Raw genomic sequence first — 21,037 nt, forward strand, 5'->3', positions numbered from 1 at the left:
TCCTCGCGGGATTCTGAGTTGTCGCGAGAGAGGCCGCGACGGAGGAGGAGGAGGAGGCGGAGTCGGGCGTGCCGGTTGCCGCTGCGGGAGGAGGAGGAGGAAGTGGTTGTGTCATGGCGGCGGCTGTGGCGGGTTCCGGACCTGGCGCGAGTTCAGCGTCGCGCGGGGCTGGCGGAGGAGGCGGAGGCGGCCCGGGGACCCCTCGCTGGTTCTTCAGCCGGGAGCAGCTGGAGAACACGCCGTCTCGCCGCTGCGGCGTCGAGGCCGACAAGGAGCTCTCGTACCGGCAGCAGGCAGCCAACCTCATCCAGGACATGGGCCAGCGCCTCAACGTGTATCCTTCTGGGGCGAAGGCGGCGGGCAGAGGGACGGGGAGGGGTGGTCGCGGGCCTAAAGGGACGGGAAAGACCCTCTCAGGCTGCTCCCCACCCCCCAGCCCGAGTTTTTCCTCCAGGCAGGCGGCCCCTTTGGGGAGCCGAGGAGGCCTCGCCTGCTCTGGCTCCTCCTCCTGGCTCGCCTTTCCCTTCTTCTCCGGCTGAGGGGGTGGGTGGGAGGGAGGCGCCACAGGATCCCCCGGGAGTCGGGGAGGGAGGGAGCGTTGGTTTTGTTTGGCGGCTGCGTTAACGGCTCGGCGCTATGGCCTTGCAGGCCCCAGATCCTGCTGGCACGGGGTGACCTGTACTGCCTCGTGTGTGTTTGTGTGGCTTGTGAGTTCTGTGCGGGGCTGAAAATGAGGCGCTTTTTTGTAGTTGTCGCCCTTTGGCGCAGAGAAACTATGGGCTAGCGTCTCAAAAGGGGGCCTTTTGAAGTGCAGCGGTCTTGTTTCAGCTAAACTGTTCAGTAATGGCTTTGTGCATACGTGATAGGGTTTCGTCTTCTTAATCTCAGGTTTAGATAGCAAGTTTTTAGTTTAAGCTATGTAGGTTGTTGTTTTTTGTAAATTGAGAATAATTGAGATAGGTATGAAAAGGAACAGAAGCCTGCCCCTCCCTACACACATTCAAGTGGAGGAGATTTGATGCTTCTAGCATGTGGATTGAGGAGACCACACAGGGCAGCCTAGCAAATGCTCCCCCCCCCATTCTTGTTCTGAAATAAAATTAAAAATGGTCAAAGTACTGCAAATAGTCCATTATCTCAAAAGAAAAGTTAGGCACTGTAGAATGTATTGGGTGTTCTATACAACGCCTTCAGTTGTCTGAAATCAGGAATGATGACAGGCTTATTCTAAAAACTTTCTCTGCAGAATTTAGACATAATCACAGATGTTTTAATTACTATTTTTAGCAAGGATAATCTGCTATAATAGGTTGAACAAACATTTCCCCCCATTGGGTATATTAACTAGTAGGCTAACTTTATCCTCAAACCCACTTTCACAGACTGCAACAAACTTATTACAGTAAAGTTTAATCACCCATCACAAATTTCCTGTAAGTCCTGTGTAGATAACTTTGTGAACCCACTGTGTGTTCTTGTTTGACAAATAAACATTGTCTAAACTTGTCAATATGTGACTGGATGCCTTGATTAGCAACAGCTTTTCTAGATTTACAGTGATGACTTATTTACAGTTTCCTACACTAGGAATACTTGCAGAAAGTTAATCATTTCTAAAACAACAAACTTTGTGTGGCTTTTCCCAACAAACATAATGTAGACTAAAATGTGGAATAATCTGAAAATCTTGAAAGCTTTAGTATACATCTTTGAAAAATATCAACAATGACAACGTACCAACCACCCAGAATGGCTGTGTACAAGTAAAAAAAAATAGTATTAACTTAAAAATATGAGTAAGTTACAGCCAATGTAGTGTGATTTCAAACACACCATTCCTGATTTTCTGAATTCACCACTCCCAATGAAGCTTCTTGCCCTACATTCCAGCCTTTCTTGCGAGTGGTTTTACCCTTTGGGGGATGGGGGCACAATTCTTTATCTGTGAGCCCTGGACTAGATACAGCCTATTGAAGTTTGGGTTATAACGTGTGTTCCCCTGTTAATTTAACAGATATTTTAAAGTTATATCTGAATGAAATGAAAATAAATTAGTCTTGTCTTTTACATATTGTGTCTTATGGTTCAATTTAAGCACTTGGAGAGAGAATTCTAATTTGGGTACTTAAACAAAACTTCCTTAACTCTCTTTTTAGATCTCAACTTACAATTAATACCGCAATTGTTTACATGCACAGGTTTTATATGCATCATTCCTTCACAAAATTTAATAGAAATGTAAGTACATCTAAGCCTTTATAAGAACAGTGCTATTTGTGGGATATGTAGCATTTGTTTAAAAATTTCTTTGACATTAGTTAGTCTCAGTCTGTTATTTCTGCTTGTAAGTAGTCATCTATGGTAAGAGAATCTCATTTATAAAATCTTGTTTACTATTAGTATCTCTTCATGAACTAAAAATGCTGTGCTGATTTTGATTTAGGTGAGTATGTGTCTTGCTTAGACTCTCCAATGAGAGGATGGCCATGGTTAGGGAGATTCTTTCACAGCTCTGTGAGTTAAGAGAGTTTGGATAATTCATGCTCCAATCAGTTCATTTGGGGGGGCATTAATGCCAGTAAAGGATGCATAATAGCAGTACTTGGAAGCCATGGGCAGTGTCCAGTATTCCTGTCCCTTTAATACAAGACATGTCCACTTGTGAGGTGAAACTTTTCCCTGTGCGCCCCCCCCGAAAATGTCCAGAAGTTTGAGAAGACTCTCCATAGAAGATTTTTGTGGGTGTCGGGGGAGGAGAGGAAGGGGAAGTCTGGCTATACAGAGTTCTGCTTACAGAATGTTGGATACAACACCAGCTGCTTATAAACTGGAGTTTGTGGTTCATAATGAAATTGGAACCTGATAGACCTGTGCCAATGTGCCTTGTAAGCTGCAGTCTCTCATGTCCTCCAGAAACTAACAAGAGCCTTAAAGGTATTTCTAAAAAGTTCAGTAATGAAATTTCTTTACAAATGTAATTAGCATAAACACAGTGGGAGTTTATTGTAAGTAAGTGCCCCTTATCTAATTTTGTATCATTTGGAGTGGATAATGAATGATTACATTTTTGTAATGAGTGATAAAATGCAGTATTTTTGAAACTGGGATATAAGAAATAAAAATGCTGTAGTGTTGAACATGGATCCAAAGTAGTGCATACACATGAAGCAGTTGTGTGCATAGCTGCAGTTTTGTTGTAGTTATTGTGGCCATATAGTCATACCTTGGTTCTTGAGCTTAATCCGTTCCAGAAGTCCGTTCAACTCCTGAAATGGTTTGAAAAAGAAGGTGCGGCTTCCGATTGGCTGCAGGAGCTTCCTGCATTCAAGTGGAAGCCATGTTGGACATTCGGCTTCCGAAAAAGGTTTGAAAACCGGAACACTTCCGGGTTTTGGGCGTTTGGGAGCCAATATGTACGAGTACCAAGGCGTTCAGGAGCCAAGGTATGACTGTACTTGCATAGACAAGCTATTGATACTGCCAGGGTAGAAAGAAAACCCTGGTTGTAAATGTGGTTTGTCATTTCTACAAGCAAGCTCCCCCTTTGCTTGCAGCCAAAGTGCTGAATATGGTGCTCTGACCAAGAGTCTAGTTTCTGGTATTATTCTTGCTTTGTTATTCCAGCAATCATAGGATTTGTTTAGTCAGCTTGTTGGCAGCTTATGTAGCTTAGAAACTTCAGGACACCTAGACAAAGTACTTCTGTCTTCTGTAATAGCCAGAAATGGTCATGGTTTGGAGACAGATGCTCACACAGGCTAGATGTTGCAGATGGAGCTTGATGGTTATAGGTAGCATCCTTCTCTCTTGCTGATAGTGTGTGTTAGTCATATTAAGAGGACTTAAATTTTGCTTTAAGCAACATAGACTGTTTGGTTGAAATAGTACAAACGCAGTAGGAGCGTGTGATTCTAATACTGTTTTTTTCCTATTTTTCACTGCTACTGAATAGATTCTATTATTATTCTGATAAATAGCTGTAATGTAAACAGTGTATCCCATAAGGATTCATTAGTGTTAGATATTCTTTAAAAGTGTTTGGACATGATACTACTTGTGGTTAAATTTTGTTATAAAAGGCTTTTTTTAGGACAAAAGAGAAAATGCAGTAAATGGGCAGAAGATATTAATGTTTTGTAAGGAACTTTAGCAGGCTGGCATGCTTTAATATCTTGGAGAAACTGTAAACATTGGTGGCAGAATGCTAATTGCTGCAAAGCTAAATAACTTTAGGGTCCAAGTATGGACAAATCAGTTGCTTGGAGCACTACTTGGGGGAAAGGGAAACAGAATTAAAACTTTGTAAAGGCTTGATATAAATTCTGGAAAGCTTGATATAAATTCTGGAAAACATCTGGTGGGACACTTTAAGGGAGGGAATTGTACAGTTCAGATACCATCACCAAAAATATGCTTGTTTGAGGTTACATATGTTCACTTCATATGATGGCAGCACCAAGGGCAACATCTCTTCTGCTAATTTTGACTCCTTGCAGGGAGGGGGGCAGTATTTTTGAGAATGTGCTTTCAAAAGAAGTCTTGCCTCAGGTTCAAATGTCAAGAACTGTACTTTCCATATTCTCGACCAACCTGGTGCCCTTAAGATGTGTTTGGACAACAATTCCCATCAACTTTGCTGGGGGTGGGGATTGATGTTCAACACACCTAGCTGGCACTAAGTTGGCAAATGTAGGCCTGGACACAAACCAACACTGGAATTCATGAGTAAATAATATCACCAACTCCAAGCGACTGACCATTTTGTGCTGCTGCACCCTAGGCCATCTGAGGTTTCTGTTCAGTGCCCAGTGGCAGCCACACTTCAAAGGGCATTATAGTAGTTGAGATAAGTTACCATGTTCTGTGTGACTGTGACAGTGACAGATGCTTAGTCTCAATGTGTAGAGCTGGCATATCAGCCAAAACTGATGTGCTACATTCCTAGCCACAGCTCCATGTGGACATTCAAAAGCAGTGTTGGGTGAAGACGAATTCTTGAGTGTGACTTCCTTAAATTTTGGAATTGTTCCTAAGCCCTGATCAATAAAACTGCCCATTGTTAATATGTGATACTTATCTGGGTTGCTCACACCCATCCAGGCCCTCACTGAGCCTAAGCAACCAGGCAAGAAGTTCATTGGCATGCCTGATGCAAACAGAATGGGAAAACAGAGCTGAGTGCCATTAGCAAACTGATGACTCCATGCCCCCAAACCGATGGTGAACTCACCTAATGATTTATTATAGACATTAAAAGATAAGATAGCACCCTGTGGAACTCCACAGGATAACTCACCTGAGGCAGTCCAGGAGTTTTGTGTACCATCATTTGGAGCCTCCTTGTTCAGTAGGAGCTGAATCATACCCTACCTTGGTACTATCTCCTTGCCCGCAACAGTGATCTAGAATGATTGAAAGCTCTCCTGTACTAGGGAGTACATGAGAATTGGCAGGGTCATTCTCCCTATCTTTTTGATATATAGATCATCCACAGTTGTATTGGTTGCCTTGGTTTAAATCCTAGCATACCTTTGAGGGGAGGACTAACATAATTAGAGAATGGGTTGAGCAATTAACACCATGTCTAAGTGACAAAAATAGTCACACCTCAAACTTTGGTTCAAATAACAATTGGCTGCAAGACTTGAAGCAGTTGCACCCTCTCACCTGTTGCATTGAAACAGTAGAAATGAAGATAAATACATATTGGCAATCTTTGCTGCATAGGATATTAAACACTTTCAGTAAGTCTTGTGCTTTCATTGATTCTATAAAGGCTATTTCAGGAAAAGTGCTACATTCTAATATTTCTAGATGGCAGAACTTCCACAAGGCTTTATCACTCTTGTTTTAAGATTTATCCATTTGTTAGAGGTAACTAATCTTATGGGAGATGTGTTGCAACATTGTTCTGACTGAAGCATTTTTTGTCTGACAGATTATATCTCCTACTGCATTATTTTTGGCTGCAAAAGTGGAAGAACAGCCACGAAAACTCGAACATGTTATCAAAGTAGCACATGCTTGCCTTCATCATCAAGAGCTGGACACAAAGAGTGATGTACGTACACATCAGTCTTCATAAAGCATAACTGACACTTTAAAAGACTGCCAGCTTTTTCCTTTAGTCTTGGCAGAATTGTAAGCTGCGTTGTTCCTTCCCATTGCATATTTGAATTCACAGATAATACATTTCTACTTAATATTAAATCATTATTATGGAACATTAGCAGCAGCCTGTCCTAATAGTTGAAATCAAAATAACTTTTTTAATTGAAAAAAAAAAGTTTATTCCAACTGGGGGGGAAATGCTTGTTTTTTGCTTTATTGGCAGACTTTGCCATATTACACATTTTTTCTACTTCCCTCAGATGACCATCTCTTCTCATAAAATATTGAGCTATTCAGACATTATGTTCTGTCTCTCACCTCTGCATGCAATGAGAGCAGGAGTCTCAATGTGCCTCCTTCCTTCCTGTATTGAGCTCCTTTCAAAACTTAAACTGGGTGTTGTGCATTTATTTAAGCACTTTGCAGGTTAGGGACATATACAAACAACATACTCTGTTCAAGCATTGCCTTTTCATACAGTTGAGGGGAACATAAAAATGTTGAGAAGAGGGTTTGAACCCAGGAGCCATTTCTGATCTCACTATGCTTAGAGGTAAGAAAGGGAAATAAATGTCTGAACATCCCCAATATTGCTATGCATATTAGAGACAACTATTGTGATGAGGCTAATCAGAACTGTGTGTTTTAAGATATCATGAAAGAAACAAAAGCATGAGAGAAAATAATTTCTTGCTGTCTTGGTGATTGTGATGTGTACCCCAAAAAAAGTGTTGATAGCCAGTCAGTTTATTTGGTATATACTTTGGTGTTATTAACTTGTTAAAGTTGCTGTATTGATGCTTCAGCATTTTTCTTTATTATTAGGCATACCTTCAGCAGGCCCAAGAGCTGGTTATACTTGAAACAATAATGCTTCAAACTTTAGGTAAGTATATTAAATGTATATATGATATTCTTAAAGCAACTGTATAGCCAGTAACATCTTCACATTATAGTGTAGTTCCAGTAATAGAATACTTACATATTTGATTGATGGACACACAATAAACATATTAGGAGAAATCTGATCATAGAAGCCATTTTATTCTTGTCTTTGCACCATGTTTATAGCCTGTCCTTTCAGAGTTAATCTAGTATAACCACACTTACTGCAATAAATGTACACATAGTAACTAAGCAGTATAACGGCTTGCATTTTTTAAAAAAAATCATTCAGTGCAAGTACCCTAAACTTACTTTAGTAGTCCATTATGAGATTATTAATTTACGCACTTGAAAGAAACATGACCCCAGGTACTTTTAAATTTATGGACAAATATAATGTAAGTTTGTGAAATAACACATTTAATTTTTCAGGTTTTGAGATTACCATTGAGCATCCACACACAGATGTTGTGAAATGTACGCAGTTAGTGAGAGGTCAGTAACAATTTAACTGATTCTTTCCCTACATCTCTGTAGGAAGGTGGTGTGACTTACTAAAACTGTTTCTGGAATATTACTTCTGCTGTGAGTAAATCACTACTAGGTTTTGTTTTTACCTGGATCTATAAAGGATATGTAGATTATAAGTTGTGTGGTGTGTTTTTAAACTAAAAATTGGCCCTCCAGGTACAAATTTTGTAGATATTGCTGATATGGGTGATTTTGCTGTAAGATAATCAGAGAATAAGGTAGACATCCATATACAGTCAATGGAATTGGGGAAAATGGGTTTTTCTTTTTGCAAAGCAAGCCAGATAACAGGCCATAGATGGAAATTATTAAGTACTTGCAATACATAGTTGCTTTTGAAGCATTGGTCAGTTTTCACAGCATTAACTGTTCTGACTCTCTTTTCCCTTTCTAGATCTGCAAATACTTTTCTCCTAGGCCTCCCATCTTATTCAATTGTAATATAATTATTTTTATTCTTTCTTTTTAATGAGGTAGACCTGCCTAATTTCTGGACCGCATATGGATTAAATGATGTCTCACAGTCATAGTGAGAACTGAGCCAAAGTTCCCTCAATTTTAAACAGTTATGGGCAACCTTTTTCTGTCTGGGGCTATATTCCTTCTGAGTAGTCTATGGTAGGTAGTGTTGGAGTAAAAAGTGTATGGACCTAGTACCAGAAGTGGGAGGAGGCACTCATTTTTCTTTCTGCCACACCTCCCACTCCCCACATTTTGTCCTCCTTTCTAGCTCCATGAAATTAAGCCAAGGGCTCCCAGGCTGCCCACTCCTGATTTTTCTTTTTCTTTTTTAAGTTATACTTGCCTGAAAATGAATGACTAGAATTGAGATGCTATGGTAATACCTTGTTGGGTTTTTTTGGTGACTATTATATTAAATTAGAAGAATTTAGCAAGACAGCATTATATATAATGGCTTTTGCATCTGTTTCCTCAGTCTTTCTGATCCATCAGTTTATTCGAATTTGCTGGTCACCATCTTACAAACCTTAATAGCCTATCTGCTTCCCTACTTTCACATACATTATTTAAAAAAGTTCATCATCTGAAAAAGTGCAGGTGAAGAAGACAGTTGTTTGAGAAAGCACAGTTTAGTCTCTTTACCTTGTGAATTTTGAAGAAGCAGTTCTTTATCCCAACACTGCCCCCACCTTTCAAAGGGGCAGGATCGGAGAATACATGATCAGAAATCTTCTTTTAGTGTTGTGACATCAATATTTGACAAATTAAAAGAACCACAGTGGTACCTCGGTTTATGAACTTAATCCATTCTGGAAGTCCGTTCTTAAACCAGAACCATTCTTAAACCGAGGCGCGCTTTCCCAAATGAGGACTCCCACCGCCAGTGCCCTTCCAGTGTTTGGATTCCCTTCTTAGACCGAGGCAGAGTTCTCAAACCAAGACACTATTTTTGGTTTTGCGGAGTTTGTAAACCAAATTGTTCTTAAACCAAGGTACCACTGTAATGAGATCCTACAATATAAGTGGGGAGCCTCCAGCCTGTGGGCCAGTCTTGGTCTGCCAGAGCATCCAGTTTGGCCTGTAAGACGTTTCCCCCAAACCATGCCCGCCTGTCTAGTGGACAGGTGCTGTTGTGAGCTGTCTTCCTTAAAGGGTCAGCAGTGTTAAAGCAAAGATGGAAAAATCTGTACATCATCAACATAATGTTACGCTGAGTTTCTAGGTTGGCTGACACTGAGGGCCGCCTCCTTTTGCTAGAGTAATGGTGGTGGCAGGGTGAAAAACTGGTGGTGACCACTGAAAACTATAGAGAACCAGATGCTTTTTGCTGACCTCCAGCTTCATTTTTATTGGCAAGATGGAGGTCATCTATGATTTACTTAGAGCAAACCTATTAGTAGTTGAGTTGTAAGGCTCAGGCTATGAAGACAATGATCTACCGCTGAATTACCTCAAAACATATTAGTTGCCCTATCCCGGAGTTTTGAAGTACTGGCTAGCTTATTGTGTTACTTTGATTAAATAAATAAATTCATGTTCAAAAAACCTAGTAGCAGAGTTAGTTTGAAGAGTAGCTGTGTAAACACAAACTTTGCCTTGGCAATGGCTTGCATTGTGTTCATTTGCAAGTGGGCCGCTTGTATTATCTTCACACATAGAAAGCATTTTAATTTGGGGAATTAAATTAGACTGATGTCTAATTTCATTGTTTCTTTTTTTTCTTACAGCAAGCAAGGATTTGGCACAGACATCCTATTTCATGGCTACCAACAGGTTGTTATCCTGAACCTCTTTGTTGCACTGTTGTAGCACACTATAGCTTCCTTTACTGCAGGGTCCCCTACTTGTGTCGAACCCTTGTTGCAACAGGCGACTGGGCCATCTACTGTGGTGGTACCTTCCTGTTTGCAGTGCGGTGTATTGTACAAGGGCCTAATGGCACAAAGGGGTTAAATGCACGATGTGAAGTGTAGTGGTGCTTTCTGGTGACTTTTTCTCGATTGTGAGTGCATAAGTCTAAAAATGGTAGCCTGAATAGCAGCTAAAGATTACAGAGAGATAAACTTAACCTAGAAATCCGAGCATCTTGGTAAGTACAAAGCTGTTTCTGGTTTACCCTTGTAGTTAATGGTATTTTTTTCTTAATGAAAATAAAATAGCATTGTTTTTTCTAAAAAGAAATCAAAACAACAGCTGTAGTAAAAAAAAAAAAAAGCTTTTGTTACAGCTACATTAGAACTAGCCTATAAGACATTTAGCAGTGCAGAAGCTGGCTAGTTCTTTAACAAAAGCCCTACGATTAATTGGTCAGAAATGACCTCTAGCCAGTGGGTTTTCAGTTTTCAGTAAAATGGATAGGTGGAAGAGAGATGTAAATAAATTGCAAGTGTTCAGGAAAGTGCCCAGGTGACATTCGCATGGAAAAGTTGTGGGTTTAAAAAAATACCTGCTGGCCTAAGCAAAGCCTTGGTCTTCACTGGGAGGTTGGGAGGAGGAGTAAACAGTGTTTAGTTGTTATTTCCCCAATTCCTGTCTTGTTAACTGATTTAAAATAAGCTTGAGTCATGACCACTGGTTTGAAGTTGTCTTATATTGTTATTAATCATTAGATTTTAATTCACAGTTCATGGTTCATAGATAAAGACCAGTCAGGAATTGGGGGAAGTGACACTATATCCTGATTTATTATTTCTCCTGGCTGTGTGATAGGGGTTTTATCAGTATGTTAACCAGCCTAGTCATTAATTTTATAGAAAAAAGTAGACTTTGCAAAAAGGAGATAGGTTAATTTGTATTCTGATGTACAATTCCAGCCTTGGAGAGAGCATGAAAGCCAGAGGCAAAAGAGAGGATAACAGGTTTAACTTATGTGAAGCGGATATGAAATGGAATGGTGAAAGAAGACGACTTTATAAATAATATCTAAGAGTTAAACTTAAATGGACAGAACATTAGGACATTAGAGAGACATTAGGGATATAACTCAGACATTGGTTTGATTGAATGAAATAAAAAGAGTGAGCAGAAACCTACAGTAAAGTAAACAGGATAATGGAGTATATAAATGAGGGTTTAGATGGGGGAAATGATGAATTTTGAAAATATGTAAGCAAAAATCTGAAGACCTGAGGAGAGATCCATTGTGTGGCAAGGATACAGGAAATAATGATCTCCCCTTAAAGTGATATTGTTAAGAGGGTTTGAGGAGATGAAATAGGAACTAAATGCCTATGTTATTCTGGCTTGGAGTTTGAATGATTAATTATGAACTGATTATGGTGTGGAGAAAAGAAAGGAGCATGTGATTTTAAGCTCATTGTGTTGGATCCAGAGAAAATAAAAGTGGAACTCTGCTCATGCAGCAGGGCTTTCCAGGGTCCACCCCACCCCCACCACCTCAAGCCAATCCTAAGGCACAGTGGACCCTATGAAACAGCTTGGGATAGGCCACTGAAGGTTGCAGTAGACAAGGAAATGAGAGGAATTGGGTGGGGCTGCCTTGATTAAATGGAATTGTTTTTCTGCTTAAATCTCTGGATCTAGGACATAGTTAGTGTAAATATGCACATAATCAAATATTTGTTTAATAAGTACTTGCTAGGGCGGACACACTTGTTAGAATGAATATCTTTCCATTAGCTCAAATTTCAAATCAATGCTAGCACATGGAATTGCCACAGTTGTGTTGCTTCCAGCTAGAATTTTTTACTTGATCGTGACTCGGTTGATTTGACTAATGCAAACTATGTTGCAGGCTGTACTGGAAGGGATTTCATTTCCCCCCTACATGTTGCTTTACACATTACTTCACTAACTTTTAAAATGAAACATACATTACGATGCCATAAAATTTGAAGGAGTATATTTTTGCAGAAATATTGATATTTATGAATGCTAATATTTTGATTTCCTTGTGTATTAAGTTCCTGTACTGCTGGAAGAACAGAATACTGTAGTAGTTCTTCTATTTTATCAGCATAAACAGATCTAAATTATTGTGTATGAATACCTGTATGTTTTGTTTTTTAATATAAAGTCCCAAAGTTGTACGCTAAAATTTTTTTGCAGCTTCATAATATATACCTTGAATACTGTGGTGATAAGTGCTCTCTTCTTGTTTTTTGTTCTTTTCCATGTTTGACGTTTGTTCTTCCATTGTGAAACATTTCCAACTACAGTCTGCACCTTACTACATTTTGTCTTCAATACAAACCAACTGTGATAGCATGTGTCTGTATACATTTGGCTTGCAAGTGGTCCAACTGGGAGATTCCGGTATCAACTGATGGAAAGCATTGGTGGGAATATGTAGATCCTTCTGTTACTTTAGAATTACTTGACGGTAAGCAAAATCTGTTTTCCTTTATTCTTTTATTTAAATTTGTATTTCTAGTTATTTTGTTTGTGACATTCCTGTTAACCTTTACCATGATGGCTAAAAAGGCACTTATCCGGCAGTTACCTGCAGGCTAGGTGTTTACCATTTCAGTATGTAATGCAAGTTTCTTTTATTATAGCTTCATCCATGCCGAATGTTAACACTTTTTAAAAAATGCTGACTTTTAAAAATAATGCTACATTTACTGTTTTGGGTGTGGGTGTGTATTTAACAGGGTGGATCACGCTGGAGGTTTATACTGAGGAGTGGCATTAAAATATATTGTATTTCTCCCATTACTTTTTAAACCCCCCCTCCCCCCCAAAAAAGTATCTTAAGCAGTGACTTAGAAAACTAGCTTCAGGCATACGTAAAGTTCTTTTGATTGAATAGATAGCCACTTCGGGTGGGGTTTACAATCAAGTGGTATTCTATATAAATTTTGTTAAGTCTAGTCATCAAAAAGTGCTGAAAGTTGCTAATAGGAATTGAGCTAGTTAGTTAGATGTTTCACTTAATTTTGTTTTCATTCACAGAGCTGACACATGAGTTTCTTCAGATACTGGAGAAAACTCCCAATAGATTAAAGAGGATTCGAAATTGGAGGGTAAGAGATTATTGTGGTAAAGAAACTGCCTCATCTATACTATATGTAAGCATCTGCTAATCTGCTTTCAGCTTGGTTGAAAGCCAGCATCCGACCTATCACTTGCTGGGTGAATTTTGATGTTCCAGTAATTTAACCGATAAAATCTTCATTATAGCAACTATAAAGCAGTTGTGAAAATGACATGTAGTAAACTAGACCCAGAGTTACCCTACCACAAATGGTAGCATCTTCAGTCAAGATGAGGCTTCCACTTGAGGAAAGGAGAGGGGAAGTGATATTTGCCAATTTCCCTTTTGTTGTATCCTCACACTGTTCTAGAGGGTACTCTAACCCTATGGAACAGGTGTTTAGGATGTGCAGAGTAAATTTATGTTTATCATCTCCCCCAGCAGAAGTTTGCATAAGGGAAATTTTAATCCAAGTGAGTATTTTTTTTTATTTAGCCAACTGATGTTCAAAAACACTGAGCTTTTGAGCTCAATGTTCTTTGTCAAGGTTCAGAGTAAAATAACTAATTGCAGTTGCATCATGTTCTTCAGTTTTGGAACTGAGTAGCTTCTACTGACTGCCAGATGTATTTGTAGATGTTACACTTCAGATTATGTCCTAATTTTACACTTTTATCCTTGTGTAGGCTAATCAGGCTGCAAGGAAACCTAAAGGAGATGGTCAGGCATCCGATAACTCCCTTCTTGGTTCATCTTTGGTTCAGAATTCCATTTTAGTAGATGCTGTTGCTGGTGTATCTGGAAATGCAACTTTCCAAAAACCATCTGCATCCACATTTCCTGCCCCAGTTCCTCTGAACTCGGGAAGTATCTCTGTTCAAGATAGTCAAGAAAATCTGGCAATACTGGCCACAGGAATGCCAGGTACTTCTTACAGTCTGTCAGCACATCAAGAATGGCCTCAGCACCAAGATCAAACAAGGACAGAACAGATGTATTCTCAGAAACCAGATACTTCACTGCCTGGTGGACAGTTCAACATAAACTTTCAACCAGGCACTTCATTGCAGTTGCATTCAGGATTACATCACAGAGCTGACAAACTCTCTGAGCATTCTACTGTGCACAAACCGGGAAACAAATACCATGGGCAGGTGACATCTGCACCTGTAATAATGCCTCAGAAAATGTCATTGGATAAATACAGAGAGAAACGCAAGCTAGAAACCCTCGAACTGGATGTAAGAGAACACTATATGGGCCCCGAACAGCAATACAAAAAGCACACTCAACCCCAAGCAACAAGTAGCAGTTCTGTAACTTCCCCTATTAAAATGAAAATTCCCATTACAAATGCAGAGAAGCCTGAAAAACACATGCCTGACAAAAAAGAAAAAGGCGGGTCACTCAAATTGCGGATACCCATTCCACCCACAGAAAAGAACTCGAGCAAAGAAGATCTGAAAATGAAAATCAAAGTCTCTTCCTCAGAAAGGCATAGCTCATCAGATGAGGGCAGTGGGAAAAGCAAGCACTCTAGTCCCCATGTTAACAAGGAAAAGCACAAGGAACATTCCATAAACCGCCATCATGGTAGCAGTCATAAGCATTCCCATTCCCATACTGGTGGCAGTAGTAGTGGTGGCACTAAACATAGTAGTGATGGATTAACGCCAGCTGTTCTGAGGAGTCCTGTTGGCTTGAGCAGTGATGCCAATTCCTCTAGTTCCGGCTCTTCAAGAAAGAGGCTGTACATCAATGATGCTTCTCACAACCATCACTCCAAAATGAGCAAAAGTTCCAAAAGTTCAGGTAGTTCATCTAGTTCTTCCTCTGTTAAGCAGTATGTATCCTCTCTCAACTCTGTTTTTAACCTTCCCTTACCCCCTCCTCCCCCTGTCGCATACCAGGTGGGCTACGGACATCTCAGCACCCTCGTGAAACTGGACAAGAACCCTGTGGAGAACGGTCCTGATGCCAGTCACGAGTACAGTACAAACAGCCAGCATATGGACTACAAAGACACATTCGACATGCTGGATTCACTGTTAAGTGCCCAAGGAATGAATATGTAACCAGTTGCTTTGGTCCCTTTCTCCTTTTTTTATTTAAGAATATTAGAATGGAAACCTTCATACGCGCAACCCCAGCAGTTGCTGCCCTACTTTATATAGATATATATATATAAATATATATAATATATGTAAGTGCTGCTTTATCCTTCACTCTGAGAAGAAGAGGTATAGTAAATGAGCCTATCTCCACATACGATAGTGTTATAAATACTGTAAATGACTTGGAAGGTGCAAAAATCACAGTATTTTCCACAAACACAGATGAGAACAGTAGGTTTGAATGGCTGCTCTTAGCTGTATGGAATGCCTCGCACATTGATTATTTATAACTGAATATGCCAGCCACAGTTTTTGTTGCTTAGTTTATGAATGAGTGTATTTTTTTTAAATGTGTATTTATACTGTATGTATGATTTGCATGTTTCAAAGAAGGGATATGTAAAGTATACTGACAAATGTTTACAACAAAAGTGGAGAGAAATGTACATACATTTTTGTATGTTTAGATAAACCATAAATACTCAGGATTGGAGCTGCTTGTAAGTATGACAAATATACATAACTTTCCCCCCTTGTATCAAAGTCAATCAGAAATATAAATAAAAGTGGCACTTCCTGTTAAACTGTAGGCCTTATTGGGAGCCACTTCCTGAGAGCACTTCACTCATTGGGGATCATGTACCAAGTGTGGATGGATGGTCAGCCACAACACAGTATCTCCAGTGAGGCAATGTGAAAACTGCTCAGGCCTCCATTTGTAGTTTTTTTTTTAATTAGAAAAACCCAAGTTGACTGCTGAAATGTCAGTAGCTTTCAGAAGGGGAAGCAAAAATAAAGTTTATATAATCTTTTTGATGTGAAAGTGCATTTAAATGTTTGGCTTGATGCAGTAATAGAGACACAGAGCTGTTAATAATGGTTATATAGATTAACGTGATTTAAGAACTGAAATACGTAAACGTATAGTGAAATTAGTAAGTTTTTTAAAAAACTTAAGTTATTAGTGAACAGGGATCACTGTTTTCCATTAGCATTTCATACAGACAGCCACGTTTTGAATTTTAAAAAAAAGTGTGTTATGTGAGTGAAATGCCATATTTCTTTTACAGGTGGAATACTATCTTTGCAATAAATACAATTATTGGTATCCCAACTTTTCCCTTATCTCAGACAATAAAAGAACTGTCACGTATGCTACGTGAATTGTACTTGTGATTGTAATAACAAAACTGGAGTTTTTTTCAGCTCTGAATAATCACTCGCCAATTAAACCACTAGTATACATTTTTATGGCTGTAAGTGTCATATTACTGTTTTCATTCACCTGCCTTTTTTAAACAATTGATGACCGTAGTGAATGTTGATGGGTTTTTGTTAAAAGCCGATGTCCCATTTTACCAGCTAACCCTAAGTGCATGGAATTTACCTCAGCATAAATTCAGTACAGTAGCAAGTGTTACTTACTGGGTATTTAATGTAAAGATTTTATTAAGTTATCCTCGTGTCTGAGAGGGATTCACTATTTGGAAACATCTGTTCTTGCACAGTTTATGCTCTAATTGGTTATAAACACTTCAGCAGCAAATCTGAAGTTTAAACCCCGTTAGCTACACTAAGCTAAGTGTTTTAGATAATTGTTGAGCATGTATCCAATTTGTAGTTACAGTATAATGTAACTACTTGTGCATCAATTACTATGTAATATTCAGTCGCCAGTAATGCAAAACTTTGTACTACATACTTGAAGACGTTTATTTGAATTATGGGTGTCTTTTTTAAACACTTCTTGAACATGGACACTATGAATAATGTATCTTCAGATTTTAATCTAGTCCTTAGCCCTTCACAGTCTGCCTCATCCAAAACTGTTAACTTCTTCACCCTTGTAACTTTTTACATTGAAAGAATATTTCTTAAAACCCTGTATTGTGAAACTTGATCCTGCATTGTTGCATATTTTTTAGCCTTTTTAGACTTTATTCGCTACCTCATCCATGCTATTAAATCCTGAAGAATTTTTGCCATACGGTGTAAGCAAGATTAAAATGTCTTAAATTGTGATTCCCAGTAGGAAGAAGACAAACAGTAAATGTTTACTTTAAATAAAATTTATTTACAAAGCCTCATAGTATTTGCTTACAAGCTTGTAGCTTTGCCTTGGAATGCTTTTTACCCATTACTACATGAGGATGTAATGGATACATGTTACAAGACAGATAAATATCCTAATAAACATACAGCTCTTGTCTTACCTTTGCAGAAATCCGTAAATTGAATGAGGTTCTGTTCAGGTACTTATAATCAACCCTGTGTATTCTACAAATGACCATAGGATTGGTCTGTCCTCCTACTATAAATGCAAATGTTGCTATTTGAAGATTGAATGAGTGTTTCCTTTCATAGCCATATTCTTGGATAAGAAACATGACCTTCCAGATATAGTTGGTCTCACCTCAGCCAGCATGGCTAATAATGATTGGAAGTGTACTCTTAACATCTGGAGGGGCACACGTCTTCTAGATCTGTTTTGATAAAACTGCTGAAGAGATTTGAGCCTAGTCAAATTGCCACAAAGGTCTGTAAAATATAAACGGCAGAAGTACCAAAGAACTATAAAATTCTCTTAAAACGCAAACAACACAAGGGGCTGGCCTAAAGTAAGATGTGTAGAATTAACTCGAGTTAATTTAAGACTTAAATAATAACCATGAAAATACCATGGTTTGGTTTCTTAGATGTTTGCAATTTTTCTTCAATAAGTAATTGAAATTAGTTTACAGATAATTTATGTCAGGCTTAAGATATTGCGACATACCTTTTGGGGGCAGCAGTAGGTGATACAGCACTTTTGCAAATAAACTGCTTTATCTCTCACATTTAGACCAACATGTATCCTAAAGCACTCAGTAGAGCATGCCACACAAATTCAAGCTCAACTTGAAAATTTCACATTTTAATAAACAAGTTTCAGTATGCCCCTCATTCAAAAAATGCACACTTATGAAATTGATAAGCTCAGCTGATGCAAAATAAATAAAATCATGGGAGTTTATCCATGCCACAATGGCCCTCCAGCATGACAAGGGAGAAAAAGATAACTGGGAGATGACCATTGTGCAGAGTAAAAGTTGAAAGTAATTGTAATAATATTTGGTAGCATACATTGAATGTATTATAGAATGCACCTATAGGAGTAGCATCTGATGTGAACAAATTTATTGACAAAATGTGGTTTGGGCTATTTTTGCAAAGTGAAGGAAACTTGAGTGATTAATGGGATAAATAATTGGGAACTCTCCACAAAGTAAAAAGGTGCGCATGAGAAATGGGAAAATCTGAGTACTTCCGTTAAATCCATGAAAGGAGCATACTCCATATGGTTGCATTAAGAGAACTCTTGGTACAATCCTATCTATAAATGTCTACTCAGAAGCAAGTCCTATTGAATCCATGGTGCTTATTCTGCGATAAATATACGTGGAATTGCTGCCCCAGTTTTTGTGGACCTGAAGTCATGTTTCCCATTAGTGGTGCTATGCACTATTGAGTTTACTGTCATTTGTTGAGTCATTTGTTCAATGGCTATCATGATAGCCATTGAATGCAGGGATTAGTCAATGCTGCACTTTGAATTCTGGCATTTAAATTGCACTTTTATACCTCTGCCTTAGGTCTTAACAGATTCACCTCTACCCTCAGTGGTTTAATTTTATATAGATCTATAAACTTAACTATGGCAATACTGTAGACCATTTATAAACTTCAGGATGAGTGTGAAGACGGGGGATTTTAACCAGATGGGTGGGGTATAAATTATAAAATTATTATTCTAATACTACATCAATATAATTTGTGGTATCTTTACACTCTGTTCCCCAAATACCCATACATAGAAAAACTTGAGTTCCCTGGGAGTTCCCTTTCAGTGGCTTCTATTTAAGTTTGGGCAACTAACTGAAAAGTACCAATATGGGGTGGGTATATTTTAGATAAGGCTTCCTCAACCTTGGCCTTTCAGATGTTTTAAGACTACAATTCCCATTATCCCTGACCACTGGTCCTGCTAGCTAGGGATCATGGGAGTTGTAGGCCAAAAACATCTGGAGGGCTGAGGTTGAGGAAGCCTGATTTAGGTGCTTTCTCCCCCTCTTCAGACAACTTGCTGCTTTCTCCTCTGGTCAAACCTCAGAAAGAAACTTCGTCTCTTGGACTAATTCCTTGCTCTCGAACACCTACCTCTTCCTTAACTTTCCAAAGGGAAGGTAGCCATGTATGTGTAGTTGGGCTTGAGGCTGACAGTTCAAGAAAAATGTTTTAATAGGGCTTTCTCAGGGGAAAAGAAATGTTGAAGTGAAATCCCCACCCCTATTTCCATAATGCAATATTGGTTTGAAGTACTGAATTAACCATATGTAATCAGGAGAAAGTGGGCATATGTTCATCTGCCTACATTACAGGTAAGATTATTAGGATAACCCAAGGTCATAATTTATTTAAGAAAAAAATCTAGCTATGCACATGTCAGAACATTTAAGGGGGAGGGGAAAGTAACTCCTGGGTAATATTATTGTTGATAGATATAGTGTAATATATGTCAGGGAAGAGTTACAAGTTTCCAGTTTCTCAGAGGGAGAAAGCATTCCCCAAGGGAGGAAGGGGAGCAGTGAATCTAATAGAAGAGAGCAAAAGGAACAACAGGGAGGGACTGGCTGTTCACAGGAAAGGCAAGGGTTAAGTTCTAGCTCAGATTGGGAGGAGGGGAGATACAAGCCAGCTATAGCCAGGAGGTTAGAAAAAAGAGCGGGAAAGGAAGGGAAGGGCGCCTTCGCCATTTTGAGAGTGGCTGGTCACAGAGAAGCAGAGCTCAGAAGGTATCTGAAATAAGTGACTCTGAGGAATAATAGTTAAGAACCATTTATAAGATTGTTTTGTTAATACGCAATAAAAAGTTATAAAAGAACAAGAAGCATTTGTGTGGTGATCTGAAGAGGACAACGACCAGTCCTGACAATATAGTAAAAGGTTATACTGTTATATCCTCTCAACCTTCAAGTTAGGCTGAGAAACTGCTGAACCCAAGGTTACCTTGTATTATGGATAAAAGCACATACATTGCCTGGAAACAGGTATGCTTTTATTCTAGGATGCATATTTACAATTTAAAATGGCTCTAAATGGCCTATCTAGGGGTAGGAAATAGCAGTTGTTATTAATGTCACTTGGTCATCCAGAGGCTAGGCTTATTTCATCAAAATGAAATTAAATTCTTTTTTGTGGAAAAAAATAATAAAAGACAATGACTTACATTTCTGTTGTGAGAAGCAACACTTCAAAATCTCTTGTTACTTTTATTCTTTGATCAGAAAAGTGAATTGCATGATTATTTTATTAAGTTGAGCATTCATGTACCAGTATTATTATTTTGGGTTGAATCCAGAATATTCCATCCACAAAAATAAGGGTTGACTGGAGGCAACTTTCACCAATGCTCTCTGCAGCTCCCCGCACCATTTCAAATGCTGCAAAGTTCCCCCAACCTTCTGCAGATGATTTAGCATGGAAGTAGAGGGGGAAAGGAATTACTACCGTATTTTTTGCTCTATAAGACTCACTTTTCCCCTCCTAAAAAGTAAGGGGAAATGTGTGTGCGTCTTATGGAGCGAATGCAGGCTGCGCAGCTATCCCAGAAGCCAGAACAGCAAGAGGGATTGCTGCTTTCGCTGCGCAGCGATCCCTCTTGCTGTTCTGGCTTCTGAGATTCAGAATATTTTTTTTCTTGTTTTCCTCCTCCCAAAACTACGTGCGTCTTGTGGTCTGGTGCGTCTTATAGAGCGAAAAATACGGTATTTTGCCTTCCATTCATGGTGGTTGAATGACTGGCTGATTAACCACTGCCTATTAAGATGAGCCTCCTTTTATGCAATTACAGTCAGCCTGTCTCTTCTACTGAGCTGTCCACACTTCATATTGTGTTGCATGGCTCCTAGGCTTTGAGTGGGGGGTGGAGAGATGAATTGCAGGGGTAGGAAAGCCAAAA

At 39.1% G+C, this 21,037-nt stretch overlaps 1 protein-coding gene across 3 annotated transcripts; it reads left to right on the top strand.

Annotated features, from left to right (window-relative positions):
• Positions 1-113: 113 nt before the first annotated feature.
• On the top strand, positions 114-17,128 carry CCNT2 (cyclin T2). Of its 3 annotated transcripts, XM_053405330.1 has the most exons (10): positions 114-334; positions 2,157-2,238; positions 5,939-6,061; positions 6,937-6,997; positions 7,429-7,491; positions 9,717-9,762; positions 12,168-12,331; positions 12,904-12,974; positions 13,612-14,737; positions 14,836-15,004. In XM_053405330.1, exons 1-10 carry the CDS (start codon positions 114-116, stop codon positions 14,898-14,900), a joined length of 2,022 nt encoding a protein of 673 aa, XP_053261305.1. In that variant the 3' UTR covers positions 14,901-15,004. The 3 variants fall into 3 exon arrangements, 2 of the variants coding, with proteins under 2 accessions (XP_053261305.1, XP_053261297.1); XM_053405322.1 differs by having other exon boundaries at positions 13,612-17,128; XR_008332410.1 differs by lacking the exons at positions 12,904-12,974; positions 13,612-14,737; positions 14,836-15,004 and having other exon boundaries at positions 9,717-10,078; positions 12,168-12,275.
• Positions 17,129-21,037: the final 3,909 nt, after the last annotated feature.

This window comes from Podarcis raffonei, chromosome 1, assembly GCF_027172205.1.
Source record: "Podarcis raffonei isolate rPodRaf1 chromosome 1, rPodRaf1.pri, whole genome shotgun sequence".
In the NCBI taxonomy this organism is placed as follows: Eukaryota; Metazoa; Chordata; class Lepidosauria; order Squamata; family Lacertidae; genus Podarcis; species Podarcis raffonei.

Excerpts from the sequence above, each read along its gene's own strand:
- CCNT2 (XM_053405322.1), top strand. The coding sequence starts at position 114 with ATGGCGGCGGCTGTGGCGGGTTCCGGACCTGGCGCGAGTTCAGCGTCG. Across the intron at positions 6,998-7,428 it reads AATAATGCTTCAAACTTTAG|GTTTTGAGATTACCATTGAG; the intron begins GTAAGTATATTA and ends TTAATTTTTCAG. Across the intron at positions 7,492-9,716 it reads ATGTACGCAGTTAGTGAGAG|CAAGCAAGGATTTGGCACAG; the intron begins GTCAGTAACAAT and ends TTTTTCTTACAG.